The sequence below is a fragment of the Mixophyes fleayi genome, chromosome 3 (assembly GCF_038048845.1).
Source record: "Mixophyes fleayi isolate aMixFle1 chromosome 3, aMixFle1.hap1, whole genome shotgun sequence".
NCBI classification, from domain to species: Eukaryota; Metazoa; Chordata; class Amphibia; order Anura; family Limnodynastidae; genus Mixophyes; species Mixophyes fleayi.
The window spans coordinates 188,793,437-188,821,377 of record NC_134404.1 but is presented as its reverse complement, the minus strand read 5'-3'; the positions used below and the strand labels follow the sequence as shown (position 1 = coordinate 188,821,377).

The window sequence follows — 27,941 nt, the reverse complement described above, 5'->3', positions numbered from 1 at the left end:
GCCAACTCCATTTCTTGTGCTGTATGAAATGGGGTCATTATTACTTCCAATAGAGGAGCCCCTTCCCTTATCTTGCATTATATGTGCTGCTTTAAGAACGGACCTCATCCATTGTACCCGATTAAGGTTTTATTTGGCAAAAACTCAGAACATGCTATTGATCAATATAGTGTTGTAGCAGGTACAGAGTGGAAGAGGAGGGCCTCTTCCACCAAACATTGGTCTTTTCTTTTTCATTTTTTTTAATTGGAGCCATTCAAGGTCTAGATTGCTGGATTACTTCAATTTTTAGCGTATGTTTACTCTTGGGCAGTGACTCCCGAACAGTTCATCAGGAAAACTTTGTTCCAGAATGAACAATTCTCAAGGTGAAAAAAAAGTGTCTTAAAACAAAGATACTAGGAATAGACTACTTTAAAATAAAACAAAAAAAACACTAGCAGTCCAGCAGATAAATGTACTCATTACAATGTCAATTTTCTAACAGCATACTGACTTTAAGAGCTATTGTTATGGGCTATTGTAGAGAAGTTAAAATGTTAAAACTATTAATGCTTGGTTCTATGGAAAGTGGTTGCTATATGTTGCAGTTAGCACCACAAGATATAGACTTGGAAACAAAGAATTTGACATTTTTTTTATTTTAGATACAAGTCATAACAATATGTTCGTCCTACGCACTTTATTTTGTTTAACTGTTGGAAGACTATTCCATGGAACACTGTTTTTGTGAAATTAATTATTCATTGCGTTACCTTTCAGTCTTTCACCTGTCTGAAAGTGTCTCATTGTTCTAGAAATCCTGATTGATAAAAAATACTGCCTATCTGAGCTCTAGTAATACTGATAAATTTGAAAGTTTCCATCATATCACCTTTGTGTTCTCTCTCTCCTGTAAGCTGTACATATTAAGGTATGAAGTCTTACCTGACTAGAGCTAGCCCTTTTGCTATGAAGCCAACATACCATTTTAGCTGCCGTTCTGATTTTTTTCAGTTTCATTAATGACATTTTGGAGAGGTGACCTCAAACTGTACTGAAGGCGAGGTCTTACTGGAGACCTATAAAGCGGCAATATAATCTCCCTCTTTTAGCTACCAATTCTGCTTTCCAAGTATTTAACTGGTTGTTCCTTACTGTGTAATTACCATGTTTCTTTACCCTCATATCTGAAGCTAACCTCAACGTCCTTTTCCTGGTTTATTGTTAACCATTCATTCAGCATTCTGCTTTTGGGGATGTATGTATCCCAAATGCAAAACTTCTACATTTTGATGTGGGACAATGTAGTCCATTCCTCTATTTAATCCAAATCACTGTACATTTGGTTTTACCATTTTTGATCAACCATATTACAAATCTTGTATTCTCTGCAAAAATAGAACACCACAATATCACTAATGAATACATTAAAGGTAGCAGGACCCACTACTGATCCATGAGGTAATCTACTTGTTTACAGTCCCTCATTTCAGCTTACACCATTTACTACAACAATCTCTCCCCTTTGCATTAACTAAACCTTTATCAATTCCACTATATGAATAAAATACAACAATTTCCAGTTTTAAATTAATTTACTGTTGGATACTATACTAAATGGCATGCATAAATGTAAATAAGCTAGATTCATTCAGATTTATCACTTTGGTTATAGGAAAAAAAAATAAAAAATTATTTTATTTACAAGATTTCTATGACATGGTATCTCAAAACCATATCCATGCGGTCTTAGATCTTGTAATGTTTCTGACTAGTCAACAAGACTATATATTCAGATTCTTCTCTACTGTCTTTTATGTGCCATAAGAGCCTATCATCAGTGATTTGTTAAAAAGTGTAAGCACTACTCTTCTTTCTTTTAATAGGCTTGGATGTATACCATCCAGAATCATTCATCTATATAATTATTACCACTGCTGAGTTTACCTTTGTATGACCAGACCAAACATGAATCTGTTTCTTGGGTAGATAACATTTCTCAGGCAACTCTGTGGAGCGCAGATTAACATCTACATCTTGAGGAATATGGAGATACGATCTGCCTTGGTAGTCATACATTTCCTTAACTTAAAGAGAGAAAAAAAATGCACTCTTATAGTAGGTAAGCTTAAAAAAAAAAAAAAATGTTTTCGGGAAAAAACAAACAAAACAAAACATTCATTTTATTCCGAGTACCAAGACAAACGCCCAATAAGGTGACAACTTAAAATTACACAAGTCTTTAGGCTAGGACATGTTCAGAGCATATAACATACATTTATACAGTGCCAATATTTTACATTGCATTGTACATTTAATAAATGGTGGACATTATATTCAAGTACAGAAAAAGATCTATTGTCCATAATGCATAGGACTCATTGTTTTCTGTATAACAGTTATTCATTTTGAGCCAATACATTTAGAAATGATGGGACTTTCCTCAATATTGCACCTTGCATTTCTTTCTTCAAGTTATTTAGCAATGCTCCTCACAGTGACTGTACAAGAAAATGACCTATGAACATGTCTGTGTTTATGACATGACCATGCAACAGCAGCAATTATTCACTTTTGCCGAATAAGAAATGCAATACCGGTACAAAGCCACAATAATGTATAAAGGACTCTGAATGGACATTGCCTTTAATATGTTGCATTGTAATCAAATTACAACAGCATTAATAAAACAGATTAAATCTGTCCGTAACGTGCTCCCCTTACTGTACAGTGATGCTCCTGATTTTTGCACTTTATTAATGAGAACAATAAACTTGTTCTAAAAATGCCCTCGTTCTCTTCATGGTGTAAATATATGTTTGGGATAAAGAACAGTCTAAATCCAGAGAGTGAACATTTCAAGTTTGTATCATGAAGTGATATACCATGCAAAATAGTCTTCTCATCTGCAGGTTTCTCCTCCTCTGGTTTGCCTCTCTTCTGTCTTTTTGCGGTTATCTCATCCAGCTCCTTCTGCTCTTCCTACAAAGAAGCATTATATTATTTCAAGTAGTCTCATTACTCTCTTTTTCAGACCCTTTACTGAATGCAATTTAAAATCACATTTACCTCTGATGGTTTGGCAACATCTTTCTCATCAACATATTTTGCCCATGGTCCCAGGAACCCATCAATGTTCGAGGCATCAGTTCCTTTAACTTTTCTCCTCTTTTCATTTTTTTTCTGACCAGATTCAAATACGGTTAATCCTAAAGGAGCAAAGTGGAGATAGAAGAACAGATAAAGTTGTTAGCAAAAACAAAATGACAGAAGCTATCTTTGCACTTATACCTTTGAGGGCAAGAATAACATTTGAGCAAACATTTAGATTGACTAGTAGGTCTTGAGTTTCCTACATCACTGTAGTGTGTGATTATGCCCTGACAAAATATAATTATGAGCTTTTATTGACCAATGAAAGCAGCACATAACTGATATTTTACTACTTTACTATTGGTCTAGGACAGGGCTTGCCAAATCCAGTCCTCAGAGCCCCCTAACAAAGCAGGTTTTCCAGATTACAAGTAACTTAATTCATTCCACCTGTGGGTCTTTTAAAATGTGCCAGACAGTAATGAGTACATCTGTGCTCAAGCAAGGAGTTATGGAAAACATGCTCTGTTAGGGCTCAATTTGAGAAGCCAGGAGTATCCACAGAATTTATGCCAGTCCAAGAACTTGTTGATTGACCAGGTGTTAATGTAATGTGAAAGTATAACTGTGCAGTTATGAAGTGTTGGAACAGAAAGCGTTCACACTGCAAATCACAGGAAGATTTGGAGTGTGTGGGCCCTAGGAAATATTTTCTCTACCCAGCAAATCTGTGGTCTGCAAGTATTGGGTCCCTATTGAAAATAGGGAATGCTTTGCCATTCTTAAATATAGAAATGCCATTTGTTCCCACATTTTTAAAATGGCTAGACACATACAGTAACAATAATAGTACTGCATATCAAATACCACATTTTCAAGTCAAATGTTACACAGCTGTTTCATTTTAGCTGTGAATTAACATATAAGGCCATGTGATGGCAGTGCGTAGGAGCTAGTGTTTTTTAAATCAGGTAAGACTTTATTGTATTTTTTATCTTTTCTTAACATTCTAAACACTACAACAAAAAAGAAAGCCCATAACAAAAGGCTAAACCCCCAACTATATCCCACACAGTGATACAGGTATCATAAAATACACATACACAATAGGATCAAAAAAAAAAAAAAAAAAAAAAAGCATTGACATTCAGATTTTCAAGCCAAGGTATGCACACCTTCCACATTTTCAAGATACAGTAAAATAATAATACATTTTTGATAATACAGAATATAATCGTTGACTTTAATGACATATCACTAAGTGGCTGGATGTCTGCCCCAAGCATTACATTAGGAGAGCTCCACCTCCCTCAATCCTTCCGTGACATATGGGGATATCCTCCATCTGTACCATATTCTCTCGTACTTATCCACTAGGTTCCTGCTAGTGTACATGAATCTTTCATGGCCGACTGTATCATTAACAAGGTCGATCCAGTTATTCAAAGTCGGACCTTCAGGTGCCATCCATTTCCTAGCTATCACCACCTTTGCTAACATGAGTAGTGTGTTGATAAGCAGTCTAATAAGTGGAGCTAGTGTTTTTAAATGAAAATAGAAAACAAAATTCCACTGTAGGCTGTTCTTCAGTAAAATGAGAGAATTGGTCAAGAGTTTGAATACTTTTGTAAAGTATTGTAAGTGCTGCACAGAAGCTTACCTTGGTTCTTTTCGGCATCATCCACCGAGCCAATATACTTTGTGGCTGTTTCCTGTACATCCAATGATGGATCCAGTGCATAGCCTATAGGACAAAATGGCACTATATTACCTTATGAACTTTTTCAACAATCATGTAGATTATGTGACCATGCTGATGTTGCACCAATCCGTGTCCGATATATTTTAACATACAATGCATAGTCACAGCTACCCCCTTCCCCCCAATACAGAATGCAATATATGTTTAAACGGAAAAACTTGCTTAGTCGGTTAGCTGGAGCTTGGAAGCAATATAAAGCAGATGCGAAAGTAGTACAATCTTCGCTAGATGTTTTCATTGGAGAAATGTCAACAATATGCATGAATATGGCTATATGAATGTCTTACAGACTACAAAGGATCTGTGGTTAAACAGACTAACAGCTTTAATATGTCAGAGTATTTTCAGAAAAGTACATTTATTTGGAGGAAAGCACCCTCTGGTGGGCATTTAAAACAGGCAACTGATGAAATATAGCACTGGACACAAACTGGAACTTAGTTGCATTCTTTTTAAAGATGTCTAACTTTTTCATTAAACTAAAGTGCATTGTGTTTTATATATGGAAGATATACTGATGAAGCAATTATCAATTTTAAGTAACTTGTTAGAACTAAGAAATATACAAGATAAGCGGTGTGGTAAAATTCATTTTCTATGTACACAAGCACTTTTATTATATGTGCAAGCGATTGCCTTCCTAAACCAGTTGCTGTCTGTGGATTCAAGACTCCACTGACATTCATATGAGAAATAATACTAAGATCTCTATCCAAGCTTTATTTAAACAGGTCAATTTAGGTTGGAAGGAATATTAGAGAAGGTGGGAAATTACATTATATCCATCATTAGCGTTATCTGAAAAAGAATAATAAATTTAGGTGCGAATCATTCAATTATTGCCACCTGGATCACGATAATAAATAATTCAATTGGTGTAATAAAATATATCATCAGATAGTCTTCCTCCAGGAGACTCACCTTACAGGTTCACACACTCAACTCCAAGGTAAGCAATTCTCCCAGACTTTTTTGCCTCAGCTAACTGTAAAAAACGGGGGGTTGCGATGCTCATTTACAATAAGGTTCCATTTCAGCTTTCCTCCACTTACTACGACCCGGAAGGTCGCTTCCTTTTGGTAATGGGCACGCTTCGCTCCCACCCAACCACATTAGTCGTTACCTACGCCCCAAACCAAGATCAAGCTCAGTTCTTCCCAATATTATTTCGACACATTGAGCGATTGGCCCAGGGTCACATAGTATTAGGAGGTGACTTTAATGTTGTCTTGGACCCTCTCCTTGATAGGTCCTCCAACCCCCCCCCCCCGCGGACTACCCACACCCTCTTCCAAGGGTTCCTCCACCTTGTCTGCCTTGCCATTACAACACTCTGCATGACACCTGGCGCCTTAAAAATTCCTCTGCGAGAGACTATACACATTTCTCAGCTGCCCATCAGATATACTCCCGCATTGACATGATCCATGTCTCCCAATCTCTGATACCCCTAACAACTCAAGCGGGCATTGTCCCATTCTCATGGTCTGACCATGCGGGGGTATACATTCTTCTCGACCTCCTCCACCATTACCCACACCCCTTTAGATGGCGCCTAGACTCCCCCCTGCTTTTAAATACTTAGTCCTTTATGGACATTAAATCAGCTATATCTGATTACTTTCAAGAGAACACCACTCAGGAACTGGCGCCAGGCGTAATATGGGAAGCTCACAAAGCTACCATTCGCGGGCGACTCATAAGTGTTGCTTCGCAGGTAAAGCGAAAAGCTGCCCTAGAAGTCTCTTCATTAGAGCAACGTATCTCCACTCTTTTGACTCAACATAAGCTGGTCCCTGATCCCTCTCTATTAACACAAATTAACACGACCTGGGCTCTCCTCTTGATGATGAGGAGTGGTCGGAAATTCGGGACAATGCTGCCTCCAGCTCAATCTGTGTCCGAATAAAGGAAAATGTTTACAAACTTCTCTACCGGTGGTACTATGTTCCTACTCGACTACAAAAGATACTACCTGATTCCTCTGACAGATGTTGGCGTCTATGCTCTGGTGCAGGCTCTTTCCTACATATATGGTGGGACAGCCCGAAACTGATTCCCTTCTGGCGCGAAATTAAAGCTTTAATAGAAATGTTAATTCAAACCTCCTTACCCTTCGACCCTAAATTTTTCATTCTACCCCTCGGGTTCCCCTCGGCCACTAGACACCAAAATAAACTTGCTTGTCACATTATTTCAGCGGCCACATGTCAAATTGCCATAGATTGGAAGCAGGCTGCCCCCCCTTCATTCTCCACTGTAACTAATAGGATTTGGCACACGTATAAGATGGAATACATGACAAGCATTATACGAAATACGGCCAAATCTTTTAACAAGGTCTGGGACCCCTGGATGTCTTACTTCCAATACCGCTCCCCCTTTACCTAATCATACCCTCTACCCTTACATAACCCTTTCCCCTCCCATCTCATTGCCTCTGACTCAAAAGGGATTTCCCACCTCTCATCTTCTCTTTTATCTTCCTCTCTCTTCCTTCTCCTTTTCTCTCTTCTCTTTTAAATATAAAAATGCCGGTCTTTATTTCATAGAATCTGTGCTATTTTATTTCTGAAGCACGGAGACTTCTACTTCACTATCCAATGTACTGAATATATTTTGTCTCATATAACATGTATCCTTTTGCATTGTTAATTCTTTTTTTTTTTGACCGTTAATAAACAAACACTTGTTTAAAAAAAAAAAAAAAATATATATATATATATATATATATATATATATATATATATATATATATATATATATATATATATATATATATATATATATATATATATTATCAGGCAGGCAGTGTTATTTGCGGTTGATCCGCAATTTTATTTCACTTTCCTTTCCCTTTTAATTATGTCGCTAGCTTTATTGGAGATACTAGAATATTCTTTTTTTTTTTAAATATAATAAAGGTTATACTTTTTAAAATTAGCCATTATACACATCTCTGGAGTGCCCCTCTACACACTTCTTTCTGTCCTCTCACTTTCTGATTAATTAAGTGTGAGGGTGCACCTCTCAGGAAACAGTATATATAATCTTTGTATTTTCCGAGTGGCAAATATATGATAGCCAATATAGGGATGTATAAATAGGTTTGCTTGGTGCATTTTTTTCTTTTTTCTTCAATGCAATCAGACTTCCTGCATACTCAGCGATCTCGGCATACATGTGTCCTTTTTCATAGCTCATAGGGCTCAAAACATGGAGCACTCAGTGGTTTGTCAGCATAGAGCAGTGTTGGCCAACCTGTGACACTCCAGGTGTTGTGAAACTACACGTCCCAGCATTCTTTGCCCATATATATAGCAGCTTATTGCTGGAAGGGTATGCTGGGACTTGTAGTTTCACAACACCTGGAGTGTCACAGGTTAGCCAACACTGGCATAGAGCTGCGCTTAGCTTTCCAGCGGGAGGGAAATGTTTTTCACTAACATCTATTGCATCTGCTAGACACTGATCACACATGGATCTTGAGTCAGATCCCAAACAGCCAAAGGTCACCCGGACCTGGTAAGCACCAAAGTTTTTCTTTTAGGGCCTGGGAAGAAGGACAGAAAGATACACAAAGTATGTGGAGGATGTGACAAGACTTAAAAGAAAGAATCTGAAATAATTTTTTGCACAGTATATAGTTCACAATAAAAAGGAAAAAAGCAGCCAACAGAACAGTATAAGGAGCGTATACACTGAATGAAAGAGGTATTTGTTAGTAAAAATGATCTGTGTGTCATACAACATTTAAAAAGGTCAAGGTCTCAAACAAGTAGAGCGTTTGTTAAAGCATATTTATAGATCTATGGGAAAGGATAAAGTGCACCTTCTGTAGAAGTATAAAGATCCCTCTTTGAGGACCGTAATATTAAAAATGTAGAGACTTTCCTATTGACAAGTCCACTTTAAATTATAATAAAGACAACACAAAGAAAATGCTGAATATTTCTGCTGCATACACAACAGACTTAAAGGGTACTTAAATGCATTTTTCCCAGTCTAATCAGTATTCAAACTTGTCTAGGTGATAAGCAATGGAGAAGCATCTACTGCAGAAAATGAGAGTATTTACCAAACCAATAATCCTTCTTGTACTCAAAAGTATGCCACATCTTTAAGAGTGCAAATAAGCTTGCATGCCTGAGCACTGCACTTCTCCTACATACCACAGAAGTCAATATACAAAAACATTTTAATATATCACAGTTGCCATAGAAAATATCCATTTTGTTGAAATCGTTGAGAACTTTATAAATTTAGCATTGTTTCTTACCATATGTTGCAAATGTTCTCCTCTGCTGTTCAAACATGAAGTCATTAATGTGTGCTGGTTCTGCATATCCTGAAAGCATGTTTCTTGGAGCAGCCATCTGCTGAGTTTTGAAGGGATTGTTGGGTCCAAACTACAGTTATATAATAGGCCATAAATTTAGTTTGCTCAAAAAGGATGGTCAGGGAATATGTTAATCAAAATTTTAGGTAGACAGCAATAGAACAGTAATACACATCAATCAAATTATATAAATGGTGGTGAATGTGCTCCTACAGTAATTTTTGAACTAAACCTTTGCAAACATGAGTGCAAAAAGAACTATATAAAATTATATAAATACACATACATATACACACACAGCACACAGCTGTACCTAATAAAGTGGCAACTAATGCATCACAGCCAATCGTGTGGAAGCATCTCAGAGCATAAAAACATGCAGACATGGTCAAGAGGTTCACTTATTCAAACACCAGAATGGGGAAGAAATGTGATCTAAGCAATTTTGGAACCAACAATCATTCTACATTCAGATGGGCTGGTTTTAAAACAAAAGACATCCAAGTAAGCGAAAATGCATTGTTAATGACAGGTCAGAGGAGAATAGCCAGACTGGTTCAAGCATACATACAACAGTAACTCAAAATAACCTTGCCTTACAACAATGGTATGAAGAGGAGCATCTTTGAAAACACAGCACGTCAAACCTTGAAATGGATGGGCTACAGCAGCAGAAGACCACACTGGTTCAGCTAAGAACAGGAAACACGGACTACAGTAGACTCTGGCTCACCAAAATTGGACAGCTGAAAAATATTGCTTGGTCTGACAAATCTCGATTTCTGCTGTGACATGCAGATGGTAGGTTAGAATTTGGCTTAAATATGAATTCATGCTGCCTTGTGTCAGCGGTGCTGGTGTGGGAATTTCTTTCTTATATAACACCTTCTTAGCTTTGTTTAAATGCCAGAGCCTACCCGAGTATTGTTGCTGACAATGTGCATCCCTTTATGGCTAAAGTATATCCATCTTATAATGGATACATGGTGCCATGTCACAAAGCACGTCATCTCAAGCTAGTTCCACAAACATGACAGGTAATTGTACTCCACTGGCCGCCACAGTCACCAGATCGCAAATCAAATAGATACAAAAGACACAAGATTCAACTATGAACTTACCTCAGGTGCAAATAATGTGTCATATGTAGGGTTGTATTGAACTTCTTTAACAGAGGGGTCAAGATAAACTCCAACATCAACATTTTCCTGAAAGAGATAACATTTGTGATATAAAAAAATACATAAGAACTGACATTAATGGATAAAAACTACTATACATAAGACAAATGTAAAATGGGGAGAACAATATATAGTCCCTTTATATATCGAATGTGGGGTGTTGTTGTGGCTGATAGGAACGCCTAAGCAGTGAAAAGAGAAGTAAATTTGCTGAAGTTAAGCAAATGAGAAAGAACATTGTATATCCATTTCTTTATATAATGGCGCTACTGGTCTAATTATGTTTACACTAGGGAGTCTATTTTCCCATGTACTATATACAATTAGCAGCCCATCTCATTATTTCCTTGAAACGCCAAAATATTACAAATACTCATCCCGTTTTAATTTCTACAATAATATACCAAAGTATAATGTTTCATATATTTGTAAAAAAAATACGTGTACTGGTAAAATTCCTCTCAGCATTCATTAGAAACATGCTTAACATAAGGAATAATATATTCCCTAGTGTACGCTTATAAGATGAAAAGTCACAGGACAGTACCATGCCCCATTTATAAACCTGTTCCACGGATATATGGTGACAGATTTCAAATATCCTTATAAATTTACACTAGGGAAAGTTTATCCCATGGATAGATAACTTAAATGCCAATGAATCACTGAAAAAGAATAATTTGAAACCCAAACCTCTGTATTCCAAAATAAAACAATTGAAATAAAGAATTCTTTAATGTGGATAACAATATTCATCACAGACAGTAGTGAAAAGGCACACTTGAATTAAAGTGTATTATAGCAAGTATCCAAAAGAAAAACAAAAACGAACAAGAAAAAACCAAAACAGCAGATACAAAAGCTGCCAAAAATAATGCTTAATTGCATTAAATGAGGAAACGTTGCATTTATTGTGCTCAGCAGTTTCCAAACAGACCATTCTTATTAGTCTTCATCACAAAATCTAGAAAGGAACACCTTTAAAAATAAAAAAAAACAAGAATGTATTTTATAAATCACACACATCATTAAGACACATGAAAAGAGCAACAATATTACATTTAAAATATATTATAATTTATCTTTTTAAAGACAATATAAACTAAAATCAGACAAAAAAAATGTTTAAACACAATACATTTTCATATTTAGTGCACCTGAATTAGTAGATTCTAAATTACCTTAACTTGGGGGAAACTAAGTACATTCAAGAATTTTTTTTTACACCACCTGTTTTTTAGATTAGCTGGAGCCAATGGGTGGGCGATTTAAACTTCACTGTTTTTTTTGTTTGTTTTTAAAGTATTACTTGTAAAAGCTAATCTGGGTTTTTCATAGACCCAAAAACCTTTCATTCCTGTAAAGGGAATATTGGTGAATATAATCCCAGATACAGAAGTACAGCATCCTGTACTTCAAAAGTGGCCAGTCAGATACAGTTTTGTGGGGGTGGATCTCATATCGGGCCACAGACTAACCTGCAAATGATATTGTAGATCTATAAAAAATATGTTCACATTTGCCCATACTGCATTCATTCATAATTGGGCTGAAATAACAATCGAGCAGTAAATATAAAAACTAAATCCTACTATTGTGAGCGAAAAGCTCTATAAATCTTACAATTCTTGTAGTGCCATGCAACAAGACCTGCAAGACAGCATATGCATGTGACAGGCACTTCCTGTTAAAGCTCACTATATAATCTTGCTGTTTCTGGTTCACTTCACAACAATGCATGCTTATATATCTAGAGCTGTCAGGGCTTTTTTTTTCTCCTGCCAACACTTGTCAAAACCTAGTGCAGGGTTGGCAATCAGGGCTGTCTGTGCTGCATAAGCGTTCCAGTGACCAGGAACTGTTAACAATTATCTTATTAGCACCAGTTAGAGCTAAAATTAAAATGTTAATTCCAATTTGATTTCATTTACTAGTGTAAAATAAAAATGTGCAGAGCCACAGGATGGGAGGAGGGTACGCACATCCCCCTCCCTGGCACCTAGAGACTTAGAAGCACCCTCATTTTAATGAAGGGCATCCCCTTATAAGTTATTGTCTGGTGGTCATATGTGATCACCAGACAATAATACACTACAAAAAGCAATAAATCCAGGAATGGGGGAGAAAGTCCAGATTTCTTCCATCCAGGCTTCAATAAAATCAGGGGTAACCTCATTTGAAAGAGGGAATTTCACCTCTTTCATGATGTGGCCTTTTGGTTTGTTGATAACCAAACAATAACTACAATAGATAACCAAACAACAATTACAGTAACACCCAACAGTACAGAAAACATTAAGAAGCCTGGGATGAGGGGGAAGAGTGTTGTAATGCCCAGATCTCTCCCAGTCTGGCTTCAGGAAAAATTATGGGGACCCCTCTTTCAAATGATGTGCCGCCCCCTTAGTAGTTATTGCCTGGTGATCACTAGACAATAATACCCTACATCACCCCCATCTCGGCTTCAATAAACCCAAGGGCACACTCATTCGATGTGATAGGTTTGTTTTCAAATTGGTATGCTTTGTTAGATTACACACTGTATTTCATGAAAAAAGTGCAGATTTTAGAAAAAAACAACATTTGTTTATTGTTCACTTTCTTGCCATTTCAATTAAAATGGCAATATTTTACCTGTTTTGGGTAGATTTTCTTTGAGATATAAGCAAACTAATAAAAAATCAAAAATAAAATAAATAAACCAATCAAAAAAAAAAAAAAAAAAAAAAAGTGTCAAAATGGGCTCAGTGCAGGGGTGAAAAAAAGACTCCACAACGGACAAGGTTAAAAGAACAATTGAAATTTTTATATATGAAGCAAGGTAAATTTAATTTCCATGACATTCTACTTTAGCTCTACTTAAAAAAAAAAAAATAAGCAACTCCTATCCTTCCATCGCAGACAACAGAAACCACATCGCCAATTTATAGGACATTGCCCTAAGTGGGCTGATCTATATAAAATGCTTAAATACCAAAGCACAGCAAAGCTACATTTTTTACATCACTGGCCCAGTTCTGCAGTGCAAGACAGTCACTCACATTTATCAGATTCAGTGTGAACACTTTCCTCCTATAATGACAACTAGCTACACATGGGTTAGAAATGGTTACAAATGGACATATTTAGTTAAATATGTTTAAAAAATATAGTTTCCATCTTAGGAAAAACCTGCTTTGTTCAGCACAGAGTAAGTAGCCTCAATGAGGTTTACTCCCCTTTGATTTTCCACTATTGCCACAGAGCAGATTTCACTCCGTTCTGATTGGAATTAAGACATCGCCACACAGGAGACATATTAAAAATGTGTGGGGCTGGTGGAGTGTATTGAATGTATGTCCCGCAGCCAGCCACTCAGCTGACAGGTCCATTACACAAATACTGTCTGGGCACTTTAATGCCCAGGGCAGGAGAAAGTTCTCCAGTGCTGAAAAGCTGCAGCTCCTTTTCTTGTAGACTGGTGCAGATATTAAACAGTAAAGTGGATGTACAGTGATGAATTACACTTCGGAGTAACTTAATTCAAAGTAGACTATTCAGCACATTGCTACATAGTCTATAAATAGTGGGTATACTTGTAAAGGCATTATTAGCCTTTTCACTGCAGAGGTGATTTAGAGGTCTGTGCTGAACTAGGAATTTGGTTTTAAATTACAGGGTAGCATATTCACACAGTTTTATCACATTATGGCAGAATGTACAGACCCACAAATGGGACAGATTCTTCTATGTCTTGGATTTTCTGAATGGGATGAATCATTAATTCCCACTAATCCAAAAGGGTAAAGCGGTAATATTGTAAAGTGGTCTGTTTTTTTGCCATTATGTATTGTACTGTAGTAAATAAAGGCCAACATGTAAAAATGAACATAACTGATGGCGGTTATTTAGCTTCAATATGGTAAATGTAAGAAACCGTTAAACAATGCTCTTAATTTTGCAATAGAGTTCTACATAAGAAGCCAAATGCTGCATTTTTAAAATGCAAATTAGGGTGACCAGAACCATTACATGTTTCCCAGAAAATAATGTATAAATTGCCCTCTGAATGCTCTTCAAATTAGAGAAAGTCTGACAAAATGTAAAACCATCCAGTCTGCAAGCATATTGCAGCAGACTATTAATATAATCTACCTAACCGCAGTTGTTAGAAAGGACTAAACATTGTTCCAATGAAATTTTGCATAGTTTACAATATATACAGCAAGGTGAGAGAACTACAGTGAAGATCTAACGCACAACTTTTGTTTTAGTATCACTGATAAATACTGGTCAATGTAGCAAACTGAAGATAGGAAGGAAAAGAATGAAAGCAGAGGGTGTGTCACACGCTGCTCATTCGGCAAAGACTGAGACTCACATGTGTCTCATTAACAGACTTCAAACCTCTAAGTTCTGATCTGCGCATGTGCAGACTGATTACCTGGCTACTGCCAATTAAGATTCCTATTGGTTCCTGTTTTGGCTCCAGACTTGAAAAGGCACTTCCTCCCTTTCCTCTGGGCTTGTTGATCAAGTTACCTGTCTGATTAGGTTCCTACCTATTCTGTGTGCTCTCACCTGAATTGTCAGTGCCTCTGCTGTATTGCTGTTTGAAAGGCTATACTGCTTAAGCTGCAACTGTCTCCGCTGTGTTTGCGTTCCACTGGCTGTGCTGCTCAAGCTGCACCTGTCTCTGCTGTGTTGCTGTTTCAGGGGCTATACTGCTCAAGCTGCACCTGCCTCTGCTTTGTTGCTACTCCACGGGCTGTACCGCTCAAGCTGCAACCACCTCTGCTGTGTGCTACTTCACGGGCTATACCGCTTAAGCTGCAACCATCTCCGCTGTAACGCTGATCCTAGGACTGGACTGTTTAAACCACACCTGACTTCGTCAGGCTACTATTCTACTGTTTCAAGTCATCTCTCTGAGTCGTCCTGTTCAAGCTTCATCTACTCAGCATTGGCCTCTGTGGCACTACAGGTCGTATCATCAAGCTGCTTGTTGTTCTCTTCTCTGGCTGAACTGTTCATGTATTAATGAAAGTATTAAGGCATTGTATGGTACCGGATCCCTGCCGCATCTAGTGTGATTATATTGCTAACTGGACTGTTACTCTTTCCTCTGATGTGTGCTGCTCTATTGTGATACCATATACCTGCTGCCTTATTCTTTCCACCTTATTGCTGGACTGTTCATTCTATGCCATATCTATATTACTTGCCGATTGTTCACATTGCATATATTGCCGGTGGCTCCGCCCACCTTGTACTACGCTCATAGTCAGTCTCTCTCTATATCTATGACTTTCCTGTTAATTCATCCAGTCATCATTAAACCGCTGATTGTACTTTTATCCTGCATCTGTCATCCATCGGGCTACTACTACCACTTGCCAGTGTGTTACTATACTCTCACTCCCCGAGGATCTGTTCCTATAACACCTATTGAACGGATCCAGAGTCCAGAATATCAAACCATGACAGGGTGGTTATTCACTAGGCATTTGCTAAACCATAGAGATATGTCAATATAGGAATGCAATCCAAGCTGAATAAAGATCTAATTTACAATATATTATATACTGCAGTTATTTTTTGTCAAGGCAAATATAAAAGCTAACCTGCATTCAGTTGCAACACTTAAGCTAAATACACACTACAGGGTTTTTGTCCAATCATCGACTCAACCAGCCGACATACGACCGATTGTTGAAAAGTCGGGTCAGTGTGTGTAGTGACACGATGGTTGAAAGTCTGCCCAAATGGACGATTGTCGCCTCATTTGATTGATCAAACTGTTCAATATTTTCCGATCAATCACCTACCAATCATGTAGTGTTTATGCATTCATGACGAGCGCCATAGAGTTTACAGAGTTGGGCTCTTTTCAGCCGATGTTAGCACTGAATGCCAGAGTGAATAAATGTAGGGTGCTGTAGAAGAAATTATTAATTTGTTCCGAGACAGAATATTTTGTTTCAGAGAAGCCAACGAAATTCGTTAGGACATGTTTATAGCTATATCAAGGCCGTTTTAATCAGTGTGACAATGTGACAGTAGTGAATGAATGAATATTGTGCTGTCATTCTCTGGACTAGAGGACCAGATAAAGGACCAGATGAAGAGCACAGATCTGAAGGTAAATCGTGTCAGTGTGTATGCATGAATCACCAGACTGATCGGACCTTTAGTCATAGGTACAATCGTTTGAGATAGCTCATCGGTCGGAAAAATTCTTCGGTATGTACCCAGCTTTACACTGAACCATAGGAACCAGACATGTGCCTTTCATTATCTAAATTTGCATCACACAGATAAAAACTAAATTGGTTGCCGTTTCAATGTTAATAAATGAGCCCCAGTGTCTCAAATGAGAGCCTTTACACAACAAGTTTTACAAGAGTATTTTAGTGGTTCTTAAACAAACTTAACACACAGATAGAGGGGGAAAAAAAAAAAAAAAAAAAAAAAAAAAAATCTGTGGATATTTATAAAAAACTATACCACAGAGAATTGTGCAAATAAAGGTTCTAAGTGGGAGTGTGCACAGAACAGCATGAAGTAGACCAGTGGTGCTCAGGCTTCGCCAGAGCCACTATTACTCTACAGCACATTCAGTCTGCAGTGTTCCCAACATTGCTGCAGTAATAACAAGTGCATCAAATTAACGACTACACTAACATATGATGAACCTGTGAGGTCTCCAACCAGGTACTACACACAATTTTTATTTTGGCACCCCAATTTACAACTGGAGTTTAAAGATAACAACTGAAAACTTGCATCATAAGTTCCGATGAACACAGAACAGTTAATGTTGCGTAATCTCTCCCAAAATCATTTGCAGACTCATTTACTTTCTCCTATTCATTATATTATAAAATATTGAGGGTTAAAAGTAGGAATTTGCAAGTACCTGAAACAATGCAGAGGGCAGTGTCTAAAGGGTGCCCGACTGTGCACTATCCATACCTTCATCTTATAGAGGCTTCAGACTTATGGGAATCTAAAAGAAACTCATTTGCATATAGCCTGGTTCTGCAAAACGCATATAAGTAAAACGAATATACATCTGACCACTTTATTAGGTAGAACAGCTTGTGAATGCCCCAAAGGAAAAAAAATAAAAAAATCAAGCGGCAGAACTTAGTGCATAAAAGCATGCAGACATGGTCATGAGGTTCCGCTGTTGTTCAGACCAAACACCAGAATGGGTAAGAAATGTTTTCCAAATGACTGACATTGGAAGGTACCATGGTATGGTTTAAGTATCCCAATAACTGCTAATCTCCTTGGATTTTCACGCATAACAGTTTCTAGAGATTACAGACAATGGACGGCATGAAAAAAAAAATACAAAAAACAAACAACCTTACTTGTGAGTGGCAGGTCTTTGGGCAAAAACACTGCCATATAATTTTGGTTTAAACTGACAGGAAGGAGACAGCAACTTAAATAACCATGCGTTACAACAGTGGTATGCAGAAGAGCATCTCTGAATTTACAGCATGTCAAACTTTGAAGCTGATTGGCTACAGCAGCAGCAGATCACACTGGTCTGCACTCCTGTCAGCCAAGAACAGGAAATGAAGGCTACAGTGGACACAGGCTCACCAAAACAGGACAGTTGAAGATTTGAAAAGCATTCCTGATCTGACAAATCTCGAATTCTGCTGCAACATTCAGATGGCAGAATCAGAATTGAGTAGATATGAATCCATCCTGCATTGTGTCAAACATACAGCCTGGTGGTGGTGGACTAATGATGTGGGGAATGTTTTCTTCACACACATTAGACCCATTACTACCAACTAAGCATGGTTTAAAAGTCACAGCCTACCTGACTGTTGTTGGGCATGTGTATTCCCATATGGCTAGTCTAAAACTCTTCTAAAGGCTACTTCCAGCAGGATAACGCACCATGTCACAAAGCACACATCTCAAGCTGGTTCCACGAACATGACAATGATCACCACAGTCACCAGATCTCATGCATTTTTACCCAACTATAAGTGCATTATGATTGGTGTCTACTACTACTGTTAGAATATTAGTAAAAGTAAAATGTATGTTAAATAATGGTTCTAGAAGCATGCTGGAAAGCATTGGACTGTGTATTCTGTACAATCTATATTAAAAAAACAAACACATAAAAAACACCAGTTATATTTTTCTTAAATTTTATTTTCATCCATACAGTGAGCTAGTAACAGCTGCATACAATGGTGGTTGTTGAAAGACATTCTTACAACTATCTGTACCTTGTCAAGGTTTGGTGCCTGATAAATCCTGCTTCTCCCAGTTTTACAATGATGACAGCAAAGGTCACCATTAACTAGACTGCTATTCGATTTATCTCCTCCTAAAACCCTTGTGTCAATCACCTTAAGAAGGCCACACACACAGAATATATAGCTTGACCAGTTCTCTCTGCAGCTCAACTTTGCTACCTTTTACAAATCAACGATGGCAAAAGATATTCCATAAGATTTGAAATCCATCAAATGTCAGGTTTACAATGGATGTACTGCAAGGCAATAAATTATCAGCCTCCACAAACTGAAAAGCTGTTAACTGCTGAGCGTGGGAGACCGGCTTTTAACTTAACAGCATGTTGCTAAGGTGACAAATTAAAATTCCTCTGTTCCATCAAAAAGAACATTTTTTCAGTAGCAAGCTGCAGAAAAGCTTTTTTAAAAAAAACAAAAACAAAAAAAAACACTTATCCAAAACCATAAGTAAAAAAAAATGAAAAGAAAAGCGTACTAGCACACACACAACCAACCAATAAAAATGATTATATATATATATATATATATATATATATATATATATATATATATATATATATATATATATATATATATATATATATATATAACACACACACACACACACACAGTCAAGTCCATAAATATTGGGACATCGACATAATTCTCATATTTTTGGCCTCTATACACCACCACAATGGATTTGAAATTAAACAAAAGATAAGATGTGCTTTAAGTGCAGACTTTCAGCTTTAATTTGAGGGTATTTACATCCAAATCAGGTGAACGGTGTAGGAGTTACAACGGTTTCTATATGTGCCTACCACTTTTTAAGGGACCGAAAGTACTGGGACAATCGACTCAAAAACTATTTTATGGACATGTGTGGGCTATTCCCTCATTTTATCATCAATTAAGCAGGTAAAAGGTCTGGAGTTGATTCTAGGTGTGACATTTGCATTTAATCGGTTGCTGTCGACTCTCAATATGAGATCCAAAGAGCTGTCACTATCAGTGAAGAAAGCCATCATTAGGCTGAAAAATCAAAACAAACCCATCAGAGAGATAGCAAAAACATTAGGTGTCAACTGTTTGGAACATTCTTAAAAAGAAATAACGCACCAAAGCGCTCAGCAACACCAAAAGACCCGGAAGACCACGGGAAACAACTGTGGTGGATGACAGAATAATTTTTTCCCTGGTGAAGAAAATCCCCTTCACAACAGTTGGCCAAATCAAGAACACTCTCCAGTAGGTAGGTGTATATGTGTCAAAGTCAACAATCAAGAGAGGACTTCACAAGAGTGAATATAGAGGGTTCACCACAAGATGTAAACCATTTGTGAGCCACAAAAACAGGAAGACCAGATTAGAGAGTTTGGCAAACATCTAAAAAAGCCATTACAGTTCTGGAACAACAACCTATGGACAGATTAGACAAAGATCAACTTGTCCCAGAGTGATGGGAAGAAAAGAGTATGGAGAAGGAAAGGAACTGCTCATGATCCAAAACATTCCACCTCATCAGTAAAGCATGGTGGTGGTAGTGTCATGGCGTGGGCATATATGGCTGCCAATGGAACTGGTTCCCTTGTATTTATTGATGATGTGACTGCTGACAAAAGCAGCAGGATGAATTCTGAAGTGTTACAGGCAATATTATCTGCTCATATTCAGTCAAATGCTTCAGAACTCATTGGACAATGACCCGAAGCATACTGCAAAAGCAACCAAAGAGTTTTTAAGGCTAACAAGTGGAATGATATGCAATGTCCAAGTCAATCACCTGACCTTAATCTGATTGAGCATGCATTTCACTTGAGGAAGACAAAACTGAAGGGAAAATGCCCTAAGAACAAGCAGGAACTGAAGACATTTGCAGTAGAGTCCTGGCAGAGCATCACCAGGGATGAAACTCAGCATCTGGTGATGTCTATGCGTTCCAGACTTCAGGCTGTAATTCACTGCAAAGGATTTGCAACAAAGTATTAAAAAGTGAAAGTTTGATGTAGGATTGTTTAGTTTGTCCCATTACTTTTGGTCCCTTAAAATGTGGGAGGCACATATAGAAACCGTTGTAATTCCTACACTGTTCACCTGATTTTGATGTAAATTCCCTCAAATTAAAGCTGAAAGTCTGCAGTTAAAGCACATCTTGTTTGTTTCATTTCAAATCCATTGTGGTGGTGTACAGAGGCCAAAATATGAGAATTGTGTCGATTTCCCAATATTTATGGACTTGACTGTATATATATTTTACACACATACATATTACACACACACACTGTATTGCTTCGATACTAAGACACACCTTTTTGCTTTTTCCCCATATAAACATCTCTAAAACCGGGGTGCGTTTTAGAATAGCAAGCCGAAGTTTGACAGTTTTCACTCCACCTCGCCCTCGGTATTTCATTGCTGAATACAGTAGCACTCTTTGCAAGTGTGGAGCCACTGTTATTTCATTATAATGGAGCTGTATTTCGTTCACTTTGATCCCTTACTGCAAACTGATTGAAACAAAGATCTTGCTTAGTAGATGCCAAACTAAAATGCCTGTTGCTATATGGAACCAATATAGGAGGAACCTTTGTGACTTTCTTCTTGTTTCCCCTTGGACTCATTATGGTGTGCACCTATAACATGCAATTCAGTGGAGAACTGCGAGTCTACACGGAGCATCATATCGAGGAGATAGTTAGTGTTTTATTTATGGCCGATCAACCACAACATTAAAACCAGTGGCCTAATATTGTGTAGGATCCCATTCTTGCAACCACAACAGCTCTAACCTATTGAGGCATGGGCTCCACAAGATCTCTGAAGGTGTCCTGTGGTATTTGTCCCCAAGATGTTGGCAGCAGATCATTTGAGTCCTGTAAATTGCAAGGTGGGGCCTCCACGACTTGGACTTGTTTTTCAACACTTCCCACAGATGCTCAATCAGATTAAGATCTGGGAAATTTAGAGACCATGTCAATACCTTGCATACTTATCTTCCTCAAACCATTCCTGAATTGCAGGGCACATTATCCTGCTAAAAGAGGCCACTGCCAAGAAGGAATACCGTTGCCATTAAGGGGTGGACTTGGTCTGCAACAATGTTTAGGTAGGTGGTACGTATCAGAGTATGAATGAATTCCAGGATGAAAAGTTTCCCAGCAGAACATTGCCCAGTGCATCACAATATCGCCACCAGCTTGCCTTCTTCCTGTAATGCATCCTGGTGCCAACTCTTTTCCAGATAAAAGACACACAGATCCGGCTATCCACATGATGTAAATTAAATTGTGATTCATCAGACCAGGTACCTTCTTCCATTGTTCCATAGTCCAGTTCTGGGCCCTCACATGCCCATTGCAGCCGCTTTTGGCGGTGGACAGGGGTCAGCAAGGATACTCTAACCAGTCTGTGGCTGCGCAGCAATCAATGAGCCTTGAGTGCCCATGACCCTGTCGCTGGTTGTCCTTCCTTGGACACGTAGGTACCAACCACTACATACCGCGAACATCCCAAAAGATCTGCCGTTTTAGAGATGCACTGACCCAGTCTAGCCATCACAATTTTGCACCTGTGAAAGTGGCTCAGATCTTTACGGTTGCACATTTTTCCTGCTTCCAAAACATCAACTTAAAGAACTGAATGTTCACTTACTGCCTAATATATCCCACCTGTGGCTGGATCACTTCTAAATAACTCATTTGTGGCTGGATCATGTAGAAACAATTTATTCTAGAAATGTATTTCAAACAGAGGTGCAGGCACCAAAGTATAATTGCAAAAGCACTTACAGTGTTACATTGGAGTGTGTTATGTAGGGAAACGACTTGTTTGGGAATTCTCAAGTTAGCAATAGAGTGGAGGAAATGTGTATTCTGCAAATGCCTGAAGAAAGGACCCATGTTAATTAGATCTTTTGATGTGTGAGTGTCCAACGCCCCTGAAGGCACAGGAAGGTTTAATTAGACTTACTGTTAGATTTCCTATGTGTCTAAAACAGGATGCAGGAAATCACAGCAAGTTTTAGGATATCACAGTTAAGTGTAAATATTGTTAGCTTTGCATGTAAATCCATGTTTGGGAAACATATCGTATCCTGATACTAACAATAGCTCAGACGTTGCGGAACCATCTCAGATCAGGGGGCTGGCTTATCACCTCTGCCAGGAGTTATGTCAGAACTGTATAAAAAGTGAGCTGTTTGAGCATGCCATGTATCATTCTTGTACCATCTAGAAAGATCGCTAGTACCACAGATTGGCATGTGAATTGTCCTTCTTTGGACTACTTGAGCAAATAAACATCTCTTGCTTCATCAAAGACCTGCTTGACAATCATTCCATGCTGAAATTCCTATGGCCTACAGATTAGACCCAACTCTAATCTGTTCCCGGCTGTTCTGAGGTTTGGCCCCGCTTTCTGGTACCAACATGGGCAGTCCATCCTGTCACACCACCCATCAAAAGGTGCCATTGTAACAAGATGTTACTCACTTCACTTGGCAGTGGTATAATGTTGTGGCTGATCAGAGTATATCTATTAGTTGTACTTTTTAGTTTCATTTAAACAACCTAACTGGATTAGGGCAGTGTGTCATTCTTTTATTTTAAGAGAAATACAAATGGTACATGTATCAATCAGGTCAGGTAATGGAGAACATAAGTATACCAAATGGAGTATAGAATAAGCTGGTTGGCAAGAAAAGCCCCATTACCAGGAGTTGTGGGTAAACTAAGATTTTCACATCTGACAGAACTGGTCTTCCCTATCTTGGAGTAAATGTGCGATTGTCTTCATTGCTGGATTAAACCAGATCTTATTTACAAAGGCCTGAAGTAATGCGAGGGGCTAGGCACCTACAATATTTAGCAACTATACACTATGCAACTAACATTTTCTAACCAGGTAAAATCATCCAAATAAAATCTCCAAATTTAGATCTTCATGTATTAGCGGGACACTTCTTTCAAACAGAGATATACTTAAAACTCACCTGTTCCTTAAGGCCTACCAACCATCCACTTAACCTCTCACCCTTCTATTTCTCCCCTGGCTCCTTTTTACTCTCCCCTTTGCTTCACTGGCTCCCTCTTGTGCCTGATTTTGTCTACCCTCCCTTAGGATGTAAGCTCGTATGAGCAGGGCCCCTCTCCCCTCCTGTCTCCACACCTGTTCTTCCGCTCCATCTTTACAGTATTTGCCTGCCTGGAGTTTCTGAAGTTCTGGTACTTTGTGTTTATTGTTCTGTATTGTTTTACCCTGTATAGCCTACTGTTTGTACCATGTACGGCACTGCGGATACCTTGTGGCGCCTAACAAATAAACGATAATAATAATAATACTAACTGAATAAACTTCCCGGTTTGACTAAAACAGATTACAAACATATTCTTGCGATTGCATGCACCTGCTGTATACACAGAACTTAAATATTTCGTCCTGCTATGTAATTATGTGGAAACTCATCTTTTGTCACCAGTCATTTCAGACAAAGAGACTAACTGCAGTTTTCACCAATGGAGTACCTAATAAAAAGACTACTGTGCAAAATAAGAATTTATTTATGCCGACACAAACATTTTATTTTTACTTATCTTTAGTTCTAATAAGCTCATGAAACTTTTACAAATATAACTGTTGCTTTATAAAATCCAACTGTTAAATTTGATGGTTCCTTAAACAGCATGTATGTCATAACCAGCCTTACTTGAGCAGCATAACGTGTGGCTGTAATAAGGTTAATCAACACAAAACCACCTCTCTCGAAAACTGATTAAACTCCCCCAAAATGATATATCATGCACACTTAACTATCCAGTTCTGCCATCGCTAAGATTTAGTCCCACAGCCGACACACTGAGGAAATATCCAGTTACTCCCTGACTTATCTCCAATACAATCTCAACCCAATTTAAACGGTGTTCTTGTAAACCCTACAATGATATGCGTTAAATGTAATGTTATAAACAACCAAGCTGATTTTGCATAATTATTTAAGAACACAAAGAGAAACAATATTGAAGGTAGTATAATATGACAAAGAAAGACGCTATTTTTATTGCATAAAAAAGGATAACCATATGACACACAGAGGTACAGATGAAAAAAAAAAAAGGTTTCTTAAAACCAGACTCAGTAAAAACAAAAAAAAAACTCATGTACTTTTAATGTAACTGCTGCCTAGTGTTAGGCTGGAAACTGGACAGTTTCTCAGTAGCAGACTGACCACTTTCTTCTTTGCACAAAACCAGCTTTCACGATCAGCTCACTGAAAGAAGAGTGTGGTATGCCAATTGGTTTTACAACTGGCCTTTATGGTCCTTTTCACCCACACTTTTCTAGTTATGAGTTGTATATCTAGAATGTTTCACTTACAATAAAGGGGGGGGAGGGAATTCAATTCTCTGCAGGTTTGTTTTTCTTTTGGTGTTTTGTTTTTTTTAACGCTACCTTAAAAAATGCTAAACGATACGCGCAGGTTTGGAGAGGCAATCACAGACGTTTTCACTTAACGCAGCCTTAAAAATCGCAGTATTAAATTTGAAAACAGGCAACGCTGCCCAAGTGCGTTAACCATTGGTGCATGTAAATGTTTAGTGGAGGGTTTAACGAGGCCATCTATTCAAGATCTTTTTCCAGATAAGCAAACATGTAATCATCTTTATAAATGTACATGCATACTATACACTCCAAGTAATGAACATTCATGTGGTCCTTTGAAATAAATTGTAGATAATGTGACTTGTTTTTTATATTACCCTACACATGAAACTTTCTCGGATGCAATGTAAAATGTGTTAAAAATCCTTCCCTTAAAATAAATGGAAAAGGGGAACTATTTTGAAAACTTCTTTTTTTCAGATCTGATCCCCCATTATATAAAGCAAAGGGCTAGACATAACTGTAAGCAATTTCTGATAAAATGTCAAAATAGTTTCACGGTGAAAAATAAAAAAAAAAATACATAAAAACTGTACAATGCTTGGTATTTATTCCAGAATTGTTTACATTTGTTAGCCTAATTTCAACATTTCTTGTAAACATTTCTGTATTTTGCAGTGACTGCATCCAGCACTGTTCTAAAATAATATTATTTAGGGGATATAAAACCCAATTACAATTATTTCTGATTTGTACAACACAGACACCTAGTGAAACTCCAATCTGATGTTTTAAAGATACCATGGGTGACCCATTTTAAACCAAAGAAAACACAACAAGAATAAGGAAGCAGTTGTGTAGGTACAATTGTTACTGAATATCAGCAGTGGCTGCTTGGGTGGAATTTTATTTTTCTCCATGTGCGCCTAACAGGCCACCAAACATCTTTTCAAAGGCATGCACACAATTTCAGGTTTTTGTTACCACACCTGGAAAAAAGGGATGCACCTACAAAACACACACTGTGTAAACAATAGAAATATCACAACAATGACTATCTTATGTTTCATGTCTCAATCTTGCACATTTCAACTGTACCACACCACTGGACGCTGCACAAATATGCCAGCCATTGATGGCGACTTTAATATTGGTGGCTGATAATGTTTCTGGTTTACAGTAGCCACCAGCTAGAATTGTTATTCTGCTGCCTAACGTATTAATCGTTTCCCACAGCTCTTAGATTGTAAGCTCATTTGGGCAGGGCCATGTTTACCATCTGCTCCATGTGTCATTGTATGTTATTTGCATAATGATCCACTCAATGTACAACACTACGTAACATGTTGATGCTTTATAAAATAAAAGGATAACAAATAGTGCAGTAGATACAGAATTGTTAAAATTGTCCATTGGTTATTTGTAATAAGAAAAGTATTTTCAAAACTAAGTTTTGAACTCAAGTTTGTCTGCTAATGGTTTGCATATAGTAATGTGATATCAAGAACTTTATGCTTTCAATTGTATTTTGAACTTGTGGTCTTTCAATGTCACCACATACAATAGTATTTTTCACAGCATCTCATGTAAACCCATTGTGAAATTAACACAACATTTGTGCAGATCAACTGACTGCACTAAACAATGATTTATAATTGTGATATTTTAGCACACATTACAAGTATCATCACCATTTATTTATATAGCAACATCAATTCCACTGCCTGTAGAGAGAATATTTTGTCATGCACATTAGTCCCTGCCCCACTGAAGCTTACAGCCTAAATTCCCTAACAGACTAAGGTCAATTCCTTAGCAGCCAATTAACCTACCAGTATGTTTTTGGAGTGTGGGAGGAAACCAGAGCACCCAGAGGAAACATATGCAACACATAAAGAACATACAAACTCCTCACATATAAAGCCATGCTGTGGGATCAAACTCATAACCCCAGTGCTGTGAGGCAAAAGTACTAACCATACTGGGACTGTACCTTGAGACTAATTTTCAAACTCCTGCAAGGTTTTATTTATGAACAAGTGGTATTGAGCACCCTTAACACATTACAGTTCTAAACAAGTCAAATAAAATGTAACTAGTTGTAGGGCTAGCTTATAAACATTTGATACCTTAATTCATTTTGGCTGTAGACCCCCTTATATTATATACAAATCAAGACCAAACCAGAAATTAACACATTTTACGAACCGGCAGGGTTAGCACTCAGATAAATATACAAGTAGTTATGACAAGCATTTTTCAGGATTAAATGTACATGAACTTCCTATAAAGCGCTGACAGTGTCACTGTTAATGATTATTTATGTGTGTATACACGGAAAACACAATATGATCTTAAAAAACATAGCATAAATGTGTGCCAGTGAGCCATTGATCTCAGGTGCCTTGGTATAAGTGACGTACATACAAACGTTACACTAACAACGTGCCAAGATGATCATACTACTGTCCATTGCTGATTAATGCTAATGGTCCCCTTTTCCCTCTAAACGACTTACCTTAACTGCCACCTCTGGTGCCGAATCCACGGCCCGCAAGGTCCCAGCATTAGCAGGTAACGGTTTTAGATGTGAGCCGGACTCCTCGTCCTCCGCTTCGCATTCAGAGCCGCTGCTGTACGACACTAAGGAAGAAACAGCCGCCATTACGGCAACGGAAGTACGTCATACAGCGGCGCCACCGCAAAGCATAGTGGGAGAGAGACGAGAAGAAAGACTCGGGAACCATTCCCTGGTTGTGACCAGGTGTTGTGTTAATAAAGTTTGCCGGGAGAAAAAAAATGATGGTTATGATTGCATTGCTGCATATAATGATGTGCGTGTAGTTGCATTATCTAGTCCCTGTCACATGACAGTTCTGCACCCGGGGGCGGCCACTTCGCCCGTGCCTATGTCAGCTCTCATATTTATCAGCACAAGTATTAGTGTCAGT

General features: G+C 37.9%; 1 protein-coding gene across 1 annotated transcript in view; it reads right to left on the bottom strand.

The window, feature by feature from the left end:
- The window catches only part of CDC40 (cell division cycle 40), a 37,718-nt gene extending 10,024 nt beyond the window's left edge, over window positions 1-27,694 (bottom strand). Inside the window, exons 1-7 of the mRNA XM_075202912.1 lie at window positions 27,509-27,694; window positions 10,298-10,384; window positions 9,117-9,246; window positions 4,736-4,819; window positions 3,052-3,191; window positions 2,868-2,964; window positions 1,930-2,069 (exon numbers count right to left, since the gene is read on the bottom strand). Of these exons, the coding sequence (XP_075059013.1) occupies window positions 1,930-2,069; window positions 2,868-2,964; window positions 3,052-3,191; window positions 4,736-4,819; window positions 9,117-9,246; window positions 10,298-10,384; window positions 27,509-27,655 (825 nt within the window). The 5' untranslated portion in view covers window positions 27,656-27,694. The remainder of the gene's footprint in view (window positions 1-1,929; window positions 2,070-2,867; window positions 2,965-3,051; window positions 3,192-4,735; window positions 4,820-9,116; window positions 9,247-10,297; window positions 10,385-27,508) is intronic.
- Window positions 27,695-27,941: the final 247 nt, after the last annotated feature.